Genomic DNA, 13,405 nt, shown 5'->3' on the forward strand with positions numbered 1-13,405 from the left:
CAGATTTCAGGGAAGGAGAAGCATTTTCAAATTCCAGGAGAGTCTTAGTAATTTATAATTCTGTATCTGTTAAAACTTGGTGTTACTTGAATCACAGATAATGTCTATTGGCCAGATGAATGCACAGGTTTTTGTATCACACTTCGTTCCCAAGAAAATTTAGGGACTCCTGGCTACTTACCAAGAATCTGAGGTTTTGGGTTTGTTTGTTCTTTGTTTTTTTTTTTTTTTTAAAATACAGGTTGTTATAAAATGAATCCAGATCAGGGTCCTTCAGATTTATCAGTGATCTTCCTTGAGACTATGGAACCTTCAACCAAGATAATCTTAAAATCCAGATGTGTCAATCTGGTGAGTTTTCTGTTCAGAGAGGTTGTGCAGCCTCACATCAGGGTAACGTGACTTGGGTATTTCTCTTGTCAAGATGCCAGAATCTGGGAGGTACAGCTTATAAAGGAAATGCTATTGTGTGTTAGACAAAAGACTTTCAATTAAGGAAGGTATTTAACACCACCGGTGACATCAGATCATCTGGATGTGTATCTGCCATGCAGAACACATGCATAAAGGCCTGATCAGCTGAAGCATGATACCTTACCTGACAGTGGAGCTAGGTTGGCCAGTCTGAATTGACTCATGAAAATGAGCTGCTTTCTATGAGATAAAGATTTTCCGTATCTCCAAATACACTTTCACTGATACGGCCTATTTTATTCCATTTTAGACTTGTGAATATAAAGCTGCTGAAAAACAAAAGGTGTTAGAAAACAAACATTTGATCTTATCCTGAGGATGAGATGCGTTTTCTACCTTGGGAGACTGACTATGGCTTTAGTCAAACTTCCCTTACACAAGTTACACGGCGAGTACTGTATCCATTCTGTGCACCACGACAGATGCCCGAGGCTGCAGACCGAGGTGATTTTGATCCACTTCACTGAACAATCTGCTACAAAACTGTAGCTGGATATATGTGCAAAAAAAGTTCTAGAAAATTTATTGTGGTTTTTTTTTCTTCTTTTTTTTTAATTTTAATTTTTAAATTCAGTTATAGCTAAAATAGACTGTTCAATTTGAAACAAGAAGGTTCACACACTCTCTTAACCCCAAATAACTAAAGGCCTAAATTAAACAAACCTAAATGTTTTGGTTGCTATTGCTGTGCAACAAGCCTGTTATTTTCAAAACCCCAGGTGCTAAAAATGGTAGGTTTCCATACCTGCTGGGGCATACTAAGCCAATGACAGTCAGTCCAAGATGATGAAATTACAGGGTTGTGTCTTAACTGAAAGCAAGTCTTCATCTTGGAAAGACTTGGATGCAAACTTACATCATCTACACAACAGCAGAGCTTGTGAAGACAGACTCATTCTGCCTAAAATTAGTGGTCACTAAACATGTCTGTACAGCCCATGGGATCTCCCGTGCCTTGCTCACGTAGAGCTAGCCTCAGACATTCACCTCCCAGTTCACACTCCCTATCAGCGTGCTCTTGTGGACTTCCTCTCGAGCAGCGAGTCATCTCGAACACTGAAGGAGGAGACAAGGGGAGGTTGTCATCACACAGCATCACGCTAAAAACCTCCGCACTACCTCCAAGCAAGACCAACCCAGCACTAGGCAGAGATGAGCCGAGGTCCCAGGGAGAACGCAGACTGTAGCCTGAGAAATCCCAAAAAAATCAAAAAGGAACTCTTCTGGCCATACAATTGGCACCACAGAATTCCAGAAGCCAGCCCAGCCAATTTACCTGCAAACAGGCATAAGGCATGGTGGAGAGGGAGCCTGGCAAACACAGGGAATAAGAAGTGTTTCGGATTGAGCAGGTTTTGGTTTTTTTAAATGAAAATAAGAGAAACAGCTCAAAGGAGTACTGGAGCATTTCTAGAAAACCCCAAAATATAAGACCTGTTCAGGCTTTGCACCTTTTTTCTATGCTGACAAACTGAAGGCAGAAAGCCCCTGGAGATGTGCTGGCCATCAGGGACCACAACCTGGGCACCAGTCACGCTGCCAGGACCTCTTCTAACAATGTCAGCCAGGGAGCTGGGAAGGGGATCTTCTCCTTCCATTACTGCTCCTCATTGCTTCAAGCACTGTTCAGGATAGTATCCAGGCTTTGGCAGATTTGTGCTAGATTTTGACCCAAATGATTATTTTGGGAATGGGAGCCCAGCCACCCCTATGAGAGCAACACAGGAGCACTCACATGGAATTTCCCCCATTACTTCATGCTTGGCATTTTTCTTTGGGACACGGAGTGACTGCCTAAACCACTGCACTTCAGCCAGGCTCTCCTCAGCAGCGCCCAGTGAAAGAACAAGAGGCAACAGGCACAAATTGAAACACAGGAAATTTCATCCTAACATAAGAAAACACTTTTTTACTGTCAGGGTGATTGCCCACTGGGAAAGACTGCCCAAAGAGGTTGGGGAGGTATTAAAAGCCTCAGTCCTGGTCAACTGGATCTAGCTCACTTGCTTTGACAGGTTTCGACTACGTGACCTCCAGCAGTCTCTTCCAGCCTCAGCTACTCTGTGATTCTGTCATACAGTGACGCTCTTTACAGGATGATTATTCCAGAGTTTCCCAACTTTCACTAACACTACTTGCCAAGAACCCTACAATTTCACGTAGGCTGAATATCTTGCTGAAGGCCACGCAGTTTAGCAGAGCTGGAAACGCACATAAGAAACTCCGATCCTCAGCTTTTTGCCAAATAAGCAAAAAGCAACAGTGCTTCACCTTTCCCGTTTCACCTAGAGTGCTCTTACTTGGAGAAGACGAAGCACACGTGACGTGCAAAGCTGCTTTCAGAACCTCCGTCCTGTACGTGCACATTTCCAACATCATCAGGTCTCCAAGGTGCCATGTTTGGCCTTTTAATTGAACAGTGTGGAGGAAGGAATGGGGAGAAATTTGGCACAACTGGCAGTAGAATCTGTTAAGTCAGCAAAAGAAATATTTAAAGGAGATCATAGAATGTGATTTAAAACAGTCTTCGGATGTTACATTTTTATTATATAGCTTATAATTGCCATTATAAGGATAGAGGCACAGTCTTAAAAGATTAGGAAGTGTGAAACCACATGTTTCTAGATGTAAAGAAGCGTAACAGCACTAAATGAACATTCCACAACAGCATTCGTTTCTCCATTCTTCATACCAAAATTGAATAAAAAAAATAATCTCAAGTTTAAACATTTAGTTGGAAGTTCTAAGCAAAAAAATAAACATAGCTTTTAATAAATAAATATGCTTCCTTGCTTCCATTGTGTTTTGTCAGCTTCACATTCTTTTTCATACAAAATTTCACGTGGATACTCTTTTAAAAGTTTATTGGTAAGATTCAAAGAACAATTTTTAAAGCCTTGCGCATATGTACTTTGTTTTTTAAATACAGCACAGGTTTTATAAATAGTTAGTTACAGAAAACAATAAAATAGACAAACTAGTAATACAATTTAGTTTGTAATTGTGTTTCCAAGTGATCTTTTAAATTTCTGAATCCAAACCATCTCTGACAGGAATAACATATTTACATATTAAAACATCTACATTTGGGAAAAACATTTAGCTCCCACATTATTTCACTTGCACTGTACATTCAAACTGAAAAATATTTTGGTTGTTCAACATAAAGCACCTTATAGAATATTTTCATCACAAGATAAACATTCTGTAAGTCAATATCACATCTCGGGGGGTGGTAGTATTGGACAGACAACCTATTTTCAAAGATCTGGACTCTGAATTTCTTAATCAGCTATACACTGCTCAAACACACTGTGTACTATACTAAATTCAAGTTCAAAAGACAAGTCCAGACAGATTTTCAATCCAGTTTTCCTCTTCAGGAAAGGGACTTCCTGCATCAGTTAAAAAGCTTCATCTCAACTCAAGCCTTGATAAATCACAACCACCTTATACGCATTCATTCTTGGGCCAACGTTGGCCTTTAGCTTAGTTATTTCTTCTCTCTAAAGCTTGATCCTCTGACTGTACTTACAAGCTGCTACCCCATTCCCTGTCAGCCAGAATTTTACTGTTCCTTATTCCCTGATAATATCTCTGCACCTCATTAAATATCCTGGTTTTGAAAAGTAGCCTTGTCTTGCTGTAACTGAATCAAATGCTGGGTTTCACAGAAAATGGAAAACATCTGTACTGGGAAAAAGTTGGTGATAAAGCCACCATTCCACTGTAAACATTCAACCTACATACAATTTGGACAACAAAAGGTCGAAGCCAAAGTGGACTAAAAATACATTTTGAAATAATTTAACAACTTCTTCATGCTGCTTTATCTACCAACCAGGAATCTAACAGTAAATAGTACTCTATTTCCTGCAGTAAGAGCATGATGTCTGCCATATATACTATAACCAGCACCTGCAGCAGCAAAACTCCCATCTGAAAGCATGCTAGGATCTGCCTTGTGTCTTCACTACGTGATTAAGACCACCCATCAGCACAATCCAGACAAAAATATGTAGAATACTTCCCTTTCATCTGCAGAATCTTGCAACAAACAACACTGAGAATAAGTGTGGACAAACAGGAAGACTGAAATCTTTGGAAACAGTTTGCACAGTTGTGAAGCACTAAAAAACTCATCATAATACAATCAAACAGTTTTTCGGTAACTATCCACTTTGTAAGAAACATTTGTGTTGCTGACAACTGAGAACAACATCTTATGGAATGGCTTTGCAGTAATGCATCTCAGTATTTCTTAACACTATAATAAATACATATAAGCTATAATCTAATTTAAAAAAATAATCTATATTCACCTAGAGATATTAAGAACTTAAATCCTGCAACAGAAATATTTTGCTTCTTAAACTGGCGGCAGCAACAAATGATGTTGTTCTCCTCACTGCAATATAACAAGTATACTGATTTACTAACAACATGCTCCATAGCACAACTCTTCTGTTTTCATACACTGATATTTTTATGGTAGGTCTTGGATAAAATGCAAAAGCTATTTACTTATGACTTTTTACATACACAATCTATGTACTGACATCAGACTTCAAATCAAAAACTAGAACATTACAGAGATCTCTCTATCATACTCCAAACTGAGTATTGCTCCTCTACAAGCACAAATTGGAATTACGTGTTTACACCATGAACTGTATTTCATAATCTAATTCAACATTATCAAACCTAGTAAGTGCTTCAGATAGTCATCTCAGCAGAGGATTTAAAGAACAAGGTTTATTAAGTAACAAACAAGTAGCTAGCTACTGGGTGATGAACACCTTTATTTCTATTTTTAATATTAATAATTTAATGATCAAAACTTGCATTTTGATATTTCAGTTCAGTAACGAATGAAGACTGTCTTAATTGACAAAGCCTGGATCTGAACACCCGAAGCAATGGAGGTTTGGATCAATCTGTGGAGTGGATTCTGGACCATTGCTGGTATACAGACACTTACCTTTACAAGCAACTAATGTTAGTGCAGTGTCTGACACGATTCAATAAACTCTTTGATGCAAAGACCTAACTGTAAAGATTTTAACGGCAGCCTGCGTGACACTGGTCAAACTATTCTGGTTCATTTGAGGAGTGCTAGTAGATACTGGTAGTGAGCACTGAGTATGCTGCTGCCTTCTTAAAAACTAAACATTTCGGCTAATACCACATCACATTCATATTGTATTCAGATGTTGCAGGAGTTTTTGGCATAGGAGAGGTTGGGAATGAGCAAACCTCCCAACCCATTCAACCTTCAAGCAGATAATCTTGATAGTAGGAGTGTACCGGGGCATGGATGTATAGAGTTAAATGTGGGTATGAGGTTAGAAAGCAAACCCCAAACCTCTCAGTTATCTTTGCCTTGCAGGAATTCAGACTACAAACGGTGAGATGAGTTGAAGCTAGGAGCGTGAAAAGCTGGAACCAGACGTTTGTGAAAAGGAAAGACATTTGAGAGGAATCATTTCCAGTAGAAGGCAGGCTATGGACACAAGAGGGGTCCTGGAAGTTTTGAAGTAAGGCACATCTATCTGCAAACACAGAACCTTCAGTACTTTGCAGATGCAGTAATTTATGATTTTTTAACGCAATACTAAACTTGACTATGCATAAAGTAGCTTGGTATAAGGTTGGGAAATAAGTTTCTGGTTCCTTAGTTTCCTTAATTGCATTTTGACATTTTGCCAAAAAAATGCTATATTGCAATCTTCATGGAATGGTAACACATCCCTGTTTGCAAGTATTAACAGCCCCTGTATAATATTTTTTTTTTTTTGGTAAGTCTAGTTTTTAAAAAAAAACAAACAAGACACTGAAAAGTCACTGCAAAAACTAGCTTCCTACATGAAAGAAGAAATACACCTGAAAAGACCTCCAGAAGTGATCAGTACATGCACAGACTTCTAGGCAGCTGTTTTGGTTGTTTTTTCATTTTGCTTTGGGTCTTTTTTGGTTAGACAGGGTGGGAGGCGAGGGGCGAGTCTTTCATAATGCAGTGTCATCATCATCTCCAAAGTCTCCCACCAAAAGTGAATGCTTATCTGGTTCATTAAGAACTATGCTGTTCACTGAACGCTTATCTGAAAAGAGAGAATTTATAGAGGCTCTACTATAATTGATGATTCGATCCATTAAGCTCAGTTTAGGAGAGCCTGTCCCAGTCTCATCAATTCCAATGTGGACACTGATTTCTGACGGGTTCTTGTGCCTCATTTGGCCACGGGCCCGGAACTCGAGTTTCTCAGAACTTGGTTTCTGGTACCTAAGGAAGGAAAAAAACCAAAAAGATGACAATACATCTCAGGTTGAAGTAAAGTACACTAAAACATGGAAAGAAACTAGCCTAGGTGCTATGATCACGTACAAGCCAGAGACATTTATAATTTGATCGATTATACAGTGATGAAAGTTTCAGATTTTGCAAAGTTACTATACATCCAGAAGCTAATTCAGTGCTTTTTTGCCAGGATGCAGAAGAACAGGTAAAGCTGATGCACATCACTCAGTATTTAACTGCTTCCGCGGTGCTGAGCATCTGCAGAACATATCGGCAAAATGTATCTACTGAGAGCGGATCACTGTAGCTATCATTTACCGACTCTTCTACTCTACTTCTTCTGAAACCTTGTGTGCTAACTATATAGCAAAAGACACCATCCCCAGCACAGTGCTACACTACTCCTAACTAGAATAAGGAACAATAACGCAGCGACAAACGCAGCAGCTTGGTTCATGTACTGCAACAATCCTCAGTGTCAGTGTGGCATTTACAGCTGCATTGTCTCAGAAGCCAGCACGTCCTGACAAGATTTCTCACAAATATACAAAGGCCACTAAGGAATTTTCCATCCTGAACACACTTCTGATTTGTACTTCTCTCTTCACATTAGAAATGACGTTTTTAAACACTACTGTCTGAGCACTTTGGACCAACTGACTCCTCCTCTAAAGCAAGAACAAAACCAATTGCTGCTAAACACAGACCTGCCTGAACTGTTCTTCAAAAAGCTTTGAAATTTGTCATAGCCTCAAACTTACTTTCTGCCACTCAAAGAGAAAGACCGGAGCTTCAAATCCAAATTACAAACCACAAAATTCTTCATACTCACATCTTTAACATCAAAGAAGAAAGCACAACAGAAACAGAGGAGGCAGCCATTGCTGCAGATCCCATCCAAGGCTGCAAAACCAAACCAATAGGGAGGAAGACACCTAGAAAAATAAAATACCAGTAAATTCAGAGCAGGAACACAGCATTATTAATATATTAACACAGACAATTTCACAGGGACTGTTTAATTTTAGTTGTAATTTAATATGTTAATAAATAGGATCTTAGTTTATTGTTAAATGGCAAATATTTAATACATAAATATTTGTGTTCTGCATCAGCTTGAGCTTACAGGTGAATACAGCTGGATGTGTCACTTACACAGTCTGAAATTCAGAGGTAGGCATGTCTTGCCTGCCTTGCGGTAAACTGCTTGTTCACATAATCAGGCTCGTTCAATAAACCTTTTACCTTAAAGTTATTTTGACATGCTAAGCATATCCGCAATAGCCATAGCGTGGGAGGAAGACAGCTCACCAATATACCACTGCAACGTCCCCAGGCAGGGAACTCTGCATTGACTGACAGTCAGAAATAAAGAAAATTGATACTCTTCCACACAACAGTAAATCACTGCAATCTTCCACTCGCTAAGCACAATCTTATTACTGCAGGGAAACATTCACATACCAGCAGCTATGGGAACTCCAATGAGATTATAAATCAGAGCAAAGACAAAGTTGATCCGGATCCTTTTCACAGTTTTCCTCGATAAATCTATACTCGCTACCACATCCATCAAGTCATCCTGCAAGTTAATGTTTATTGGAGAAGTCAAAGAGAGAAAAAAGCATACATGTAGTATCATCTTCCTCCTATTTTAAAGCTAACTACCATACGTTGGATGTAACAGACTATGTGTAGTTAAGAATTCTGTAGGCTGCTCCAGTTCGTCTGCATAGAGCCCATACAATCAGCGCATATCTTATTCCAGATGTCATTTTAATCCAAATAACATATACAGCACCACACAGTACACCTCTAGACAGGGACCACAATTTCTGCCAAGGTGATGCTGATATAGAGGAAGAAGTGACTATAACCTTGGAGGTATGTTACTGAAATATAATTTATGTTTGCCAAAGGTCAGGTCGCTTTTTCCTCCTTTGCCCACTCTCAAACTTTAGTTACCCCCAAATTTGTAGTACCCAGAAAATGGGAAAGTTTCCTTCATAGGATAATTACTACTACACTAAACAAACATGATGAATACAATCTCTTCTCTGCTCCAGTTCTCCTGGCTTACGAAGGTTGTACACCTCTGCAGCAGTCTGAATCATTCACGGCATGCTGGGCCTTCTTAACCCCTCTTATCACCTCATTTTAATGAAGCACTCTTATTTCTTACCCTAATTAGAACCACATCAGCTGCCTCAATGGCTACATCGGTACCCGTGCCAATAGCAATCCCCACGTTGGCCATAGCAAGAGCTGGGGAGTCATTGATACCATCTCCAACCATGGCCACCCGTTTTCCTTCGTCTTGTAACTGTTTCACTTTGGCTACTTTGTGGGAGGGAAGAACCTCTGCGAACACTTTGGTGATGCCAACCTAAAGAGAAAGAAAGCACAAAATTGTCTTGCAGCTGTTCTACTAGCTATCAAAGCCTCTGCCTTTAATAATGTGAGTAGGAAGGTTGAAACTCACATCACCACTCATGAGCTAAAGACCAAACCCATCTGATATGAAAATAGCTCTGAATTCAAAGCTGATGCTGCTTCCATTCAAAAGGGCTTCTTTCGTTCCCCCCTTATTCTGAATTTGTTTACATTACCATTTTTCACAATAGACTAGCTCTATGACAGCCACAAGCAATATCAACATGACACAACATGCTTCCTGCAAGTGGGTTGTAGCGAGCTTCAAACCCAAACACATACATAACAGCTGACCTGAGAGGCAATAGATCTTGCTGTTTTGCTGTTGTCACCAGTCATTAGGACAACTTCTAATCCCATACTCTTCAAAGTGTAGACTGCCAGCTCAGCTTCTGGTTTCACAGTATCAGCAATAGCTATCAAGCCACAAAGCACTCCTAAAAGAACAGAAAGAAAGAATGTGTTTGTAATAAAGAGCTTTATTGCTTTAGAAAAAAACTTAACTTTTACTTTTCCCCAGTGAGACCAGTTCCAGAAACAGCAGTATCGACAGTAAAGAACAGAATGAGAACAGGTATCAGGGCAGCAATGTTTAAGGCAATACAGAGCATGGACTGTCCAACAACAAAAAAAAATTTCCTTTTTTTCTCCTTTCTTCCCGTTTGCTCTCTTTGAAGTCATTATGTCCAACTCTGGTCTGTCAACTTAGAAAGGCAGGAAGAGGTCTTTCTCACACGAAAGTGTTGCAAAACTAGCTAATGGTCTCTTTTCATCCCATTATTCTGCTTCAGGTATAACTGCTATGACATTACTGCTTACTACTTTCTATTTAAATAGTGACGAATCAACCTCTGAACAAACAGACAGCATTGAACTTACCATCAACAGCTGCTAGAACTGCTGTGCGACCTCTCCGTTCATGTTCTGTCATGGCTTTATCAACTTCATTTTTAACAAGGAGGCCATTTCTGTTCATCCATTCCCGGTTCCCAATGAGAACAGAGTATTTTTGAGAAGTCATAGTAGCTGAAGGAAGAAAATACAATCCTACCATCATATGGATAGCCAGGAAGCTTCGCTCCAGCTAACCCTATTCAGGTTCTCCCAGTATGCACTGAAATATCATTACAGAAAATCCAAACAGAAAGAAAGTCTCAATACTTTCTGCCCTGCCAATCTTCTCATGCGTTCTTGACAAGAAAGACACTGACACTTCTTCAGTAATGGGTAGTTACCATGTCAGTGGACCAAGAATCACAGATCAAAGGACAGTAAAGGAATAAGTCCCCTTCTCAGTGCTTCTAATTTATATGTAACAGCCCAATATAGTTAAAAAAAAAATCTAACAATGAGCTGTTCTTGATTGAAAACCAGCCAGTTGTGCAAAGACACACAATTTTGGCTAGCAAATGGTAGCTTGGGATGAAGCAAAGTAAAAACAGAGACAGCCGAAAGACAATTCCTATATGATTTTCCAGCCCCCTATTCAACAGGTAACTTCAAATTGTATTTAATGAAGATGTCCCGAGTGATGTGTGAGCACGAAATAAATTAACAAGCAACTATTCCACGTGCGCCTTGATGCAAGCCCAGTTTTCCAGGGCAGAAAAAAAGATTTCCTCGTTCTTAAGGATCCTAAAGAGATAAAAGCAAAAATTATCTATTTTATTGTATAAACCAGAGTTAGCTTACTTGGTAGTTCAGCATCAATAATCAAAGCAGGCTGCACCGATTCATCCATATTTTCCTCAATTTTCACAAGTGTCACATTTTTAATATTGTTTTCTTCAACCATTTTATTTTTCCTGTAGAGTAATGCTTCAATATTGCTGACTTTACAACTAATGCCACAGCCTGGAACTACCTGAAAATCTGTACATGTCCCAAGGGTTTCTGAGTCCAGTTCCTAAAGAAAAAGGACGCAAACTGAGAAAAAATTTTAAATATGTAAAAGCATGCCACATTTACAAACTCTACAAAATAAAGAGCAGTTAAATTAACTCTAACAGGAGCAGAGAAATATTCAATCAATCAATCATCAAAACCTAAGTTTGAGTATCCAGTGCATCTAACGTGGTAATAAGTGATTTATGCGGCTCCAGAATTTTCAGCTTTCCCAACTGAAGACATCAATTACTTTCTAAATAACGCAAGACTACTCATACACATTAAGTACTGCAAGAGACGTTCTTCCATAACACAAACTACTCTCTTCCTGTATAAATAACTTACCTTTTTGCAGTATTTTGTTATTGCCACTCCAAGAGGATGCTCACTATTACTCTCTGCAGTCCCCACTATCGCCAGCATTTTATTATGTGGCAGTTGGTTACTCTCCACTAGAAACTTCACCTGCATCACTTCTGGAGTGCCATGAGTAATAGTACCTGTTTTGTCAAATACAACCACCTTTACCTGCAGCAAAACAGGAATACTTCACTCAAACAAAGCTTTAATTTATAGCTTCCTCAAAAAAACCACTCAATTTAACCAAACTCACCAACATGTACTGATGATAGATCACTTACCAATATGTACTCATGTACATGTAATGAACTTGTAATGAACTGCTCAGGCAGCAATTGGCAAAACGCCACCGATACCAGCCTTTGCAGTTCTTGTAACAATGCCCCACATTTCTTACCTTATGTGCCATCTCTAACGGCTCTCCTCCTTTGATCAGTATGCCGTTCTGGGCTCCTACTCCAGTACCAACCATCACAGCTGTCGGGGTGGCTAATCCCAGCGAACAGGGGCATGCAATACACAAGACTGTGATAGAGGCTTGGAAAGCAAAGCGGATTATCACTTCGGCTGCAGAAATGCTTTTGTTGTAACCCTAGTGACAGAAGTTTTAGTAACAGAAGAAATTGAACAATAGAAACAATGTATTCAACTACACATTGCCTTTGATGTTAAAAAACAATCTGCAAATACATAACCTAAAGTATGAATATTAAAAAGTAAAGCACAGGCAAATTATGCAAAAGCTAAGATTAATGCCCAAATTAATGACTAATTAACTAACGACTACGTTCTGTACTATACTGCATATAGCTGTGATCCGTTTTATTTATAGGATGTTTTCCTAAATAAGGCACCACATGCTATCATAACTCTTTTACACTACAATATAATAAAGGATACTCTATCAACAATATATACAATAACAAAAGAAAGAGGATATGAAGATTGCTTTCCTGGAAACTAATAAATTCTATTCAGAAAGAGTCATGAACCAAGAACCCTGTGATCTAAGCAACCCTAAGGTACCAGTTAGGATCCTGATCCTCCTCTGGCATCTGTAATGAAGATGAATTCCACTGATGTCAAAGATGACTTTACACAGAGCTATGCTAACAAAATCAGATTCAGAATTGGCGCTTATGACACAAGGGACTTCTTTTCCCCACAGAGAAGGAATGGAAATTGGGAAATTTTGATATTTAGTATTTACTTTCTTAAATTAACCTTTTGTTTTAATACTAACTTTCAGGAGTTGATTAATCTATTGCAAATTCTCTTTTAAGTATAAATGTAGGAGCGATACAGTGTAAAAATATATATAATGTGAAAAATATAATCACAACAGTAAGAGTAATAATAATATCTACAGTCAGCAACTGCCTGCACGAATAATTCAGAAAGGGAAACATTGCAGTCTTAGACTTGCAGGTTAACTATTTTTTAAATATATCCGAAGATGCTTAAGGAGCCTTACTTACCAGAAAGTATTTTTCGACTATTTCAAAATCCACAAATCCAATTATAATCCAGGCAAAAAGGGTAATCACAGAGACAGCCACAATAGAAGGAACAAAGTAGCCACTAAGTTTGTCTGCAAATTGCTGGATAGGAGCCTAGAAAGGAGAAACACATCAGCTCCAGCAACATCATGCTTACCCTCTTCTATGCCTTCAGACATAGATACAATTACAGCTTGTATGTGCAGCACATTTGGCATACCACACTTTATAATTACATATTCACTTAATAAGACAATGAGACGTGGAACAGTAGACCGTATCAAAGTCCTTACTCAGCAAGATACTTCATTATGCAATCGCAATTCAAATCTAAACAATCTTAACTACTCTTCAAATTATTTGGGATGCTGATGCTTAAACAAGGAGAGAAAATCCAAATGCTTAATTTGGTAACACTCTACCTTTGAGGTCTGGGCCTCCTCCACAAGTTTAA

General features: G+C 38.9%; 1 protein-coding gene across 1 annotated transcript in view; it reads right to left on the minus strand.

Moving 5' to 3' along the window:
• Positions 1-6,417: 6,417 nt before the first annotated feature.
• LOC104162113 (copper-transporting ATPase 1-like) overlaps positions 6,418-13,405 on the minus strand; it is a 19,015-nt gene continuing 12,027 nt past the window's right edge. The window contains 11 exon segments of the mRNA XM_009700764.1: positions 6,418-6,757; positions 7,605-7,707; positions 8,237-8,354; positions 8,955-9,158; positions 9,500-9,642; positions 10,085-10,231; positions 10,898-11,111; positions 11,438-11,620; positions 11,850-12,044; positions 12,931-13,065; positions 13,374-13,405. The exon segment at positions 13,374-13,405 is cut by the window's right edge and continues 13 nt beyond it. Of these exon segments, the coding sequence (XP_009699066.1) occupies positions 6,481-6,757; positions 7,605-7,707; positions 8,237-8,354; positions 8,955-9,158; positions 9,500-9,642; positions 10,085-10,231; positions 10,898-11,111; positions 11,438-11,620; positions 11,850-12,044; positions 12,931-13,065; positions 13,374-13,405 (1,751 nt within the window). The 3' untranslated portion in view covers positions 6,418-6,480.

Source organism: Cariama cristata, unplaced genomic scaffold (genome assembly GCF_000690535.1).
Source record: "Cariama cristata isolate BGI_N322 unplaced genomic scaffold, ASM69053v1 scaffold12385, whole genome shotgun sequence".
NCBI lineage: Eukaryota > Metazoa > Chordata > Aves > Cariamiformes > Cariamidae > Cariama > Cariama cristata.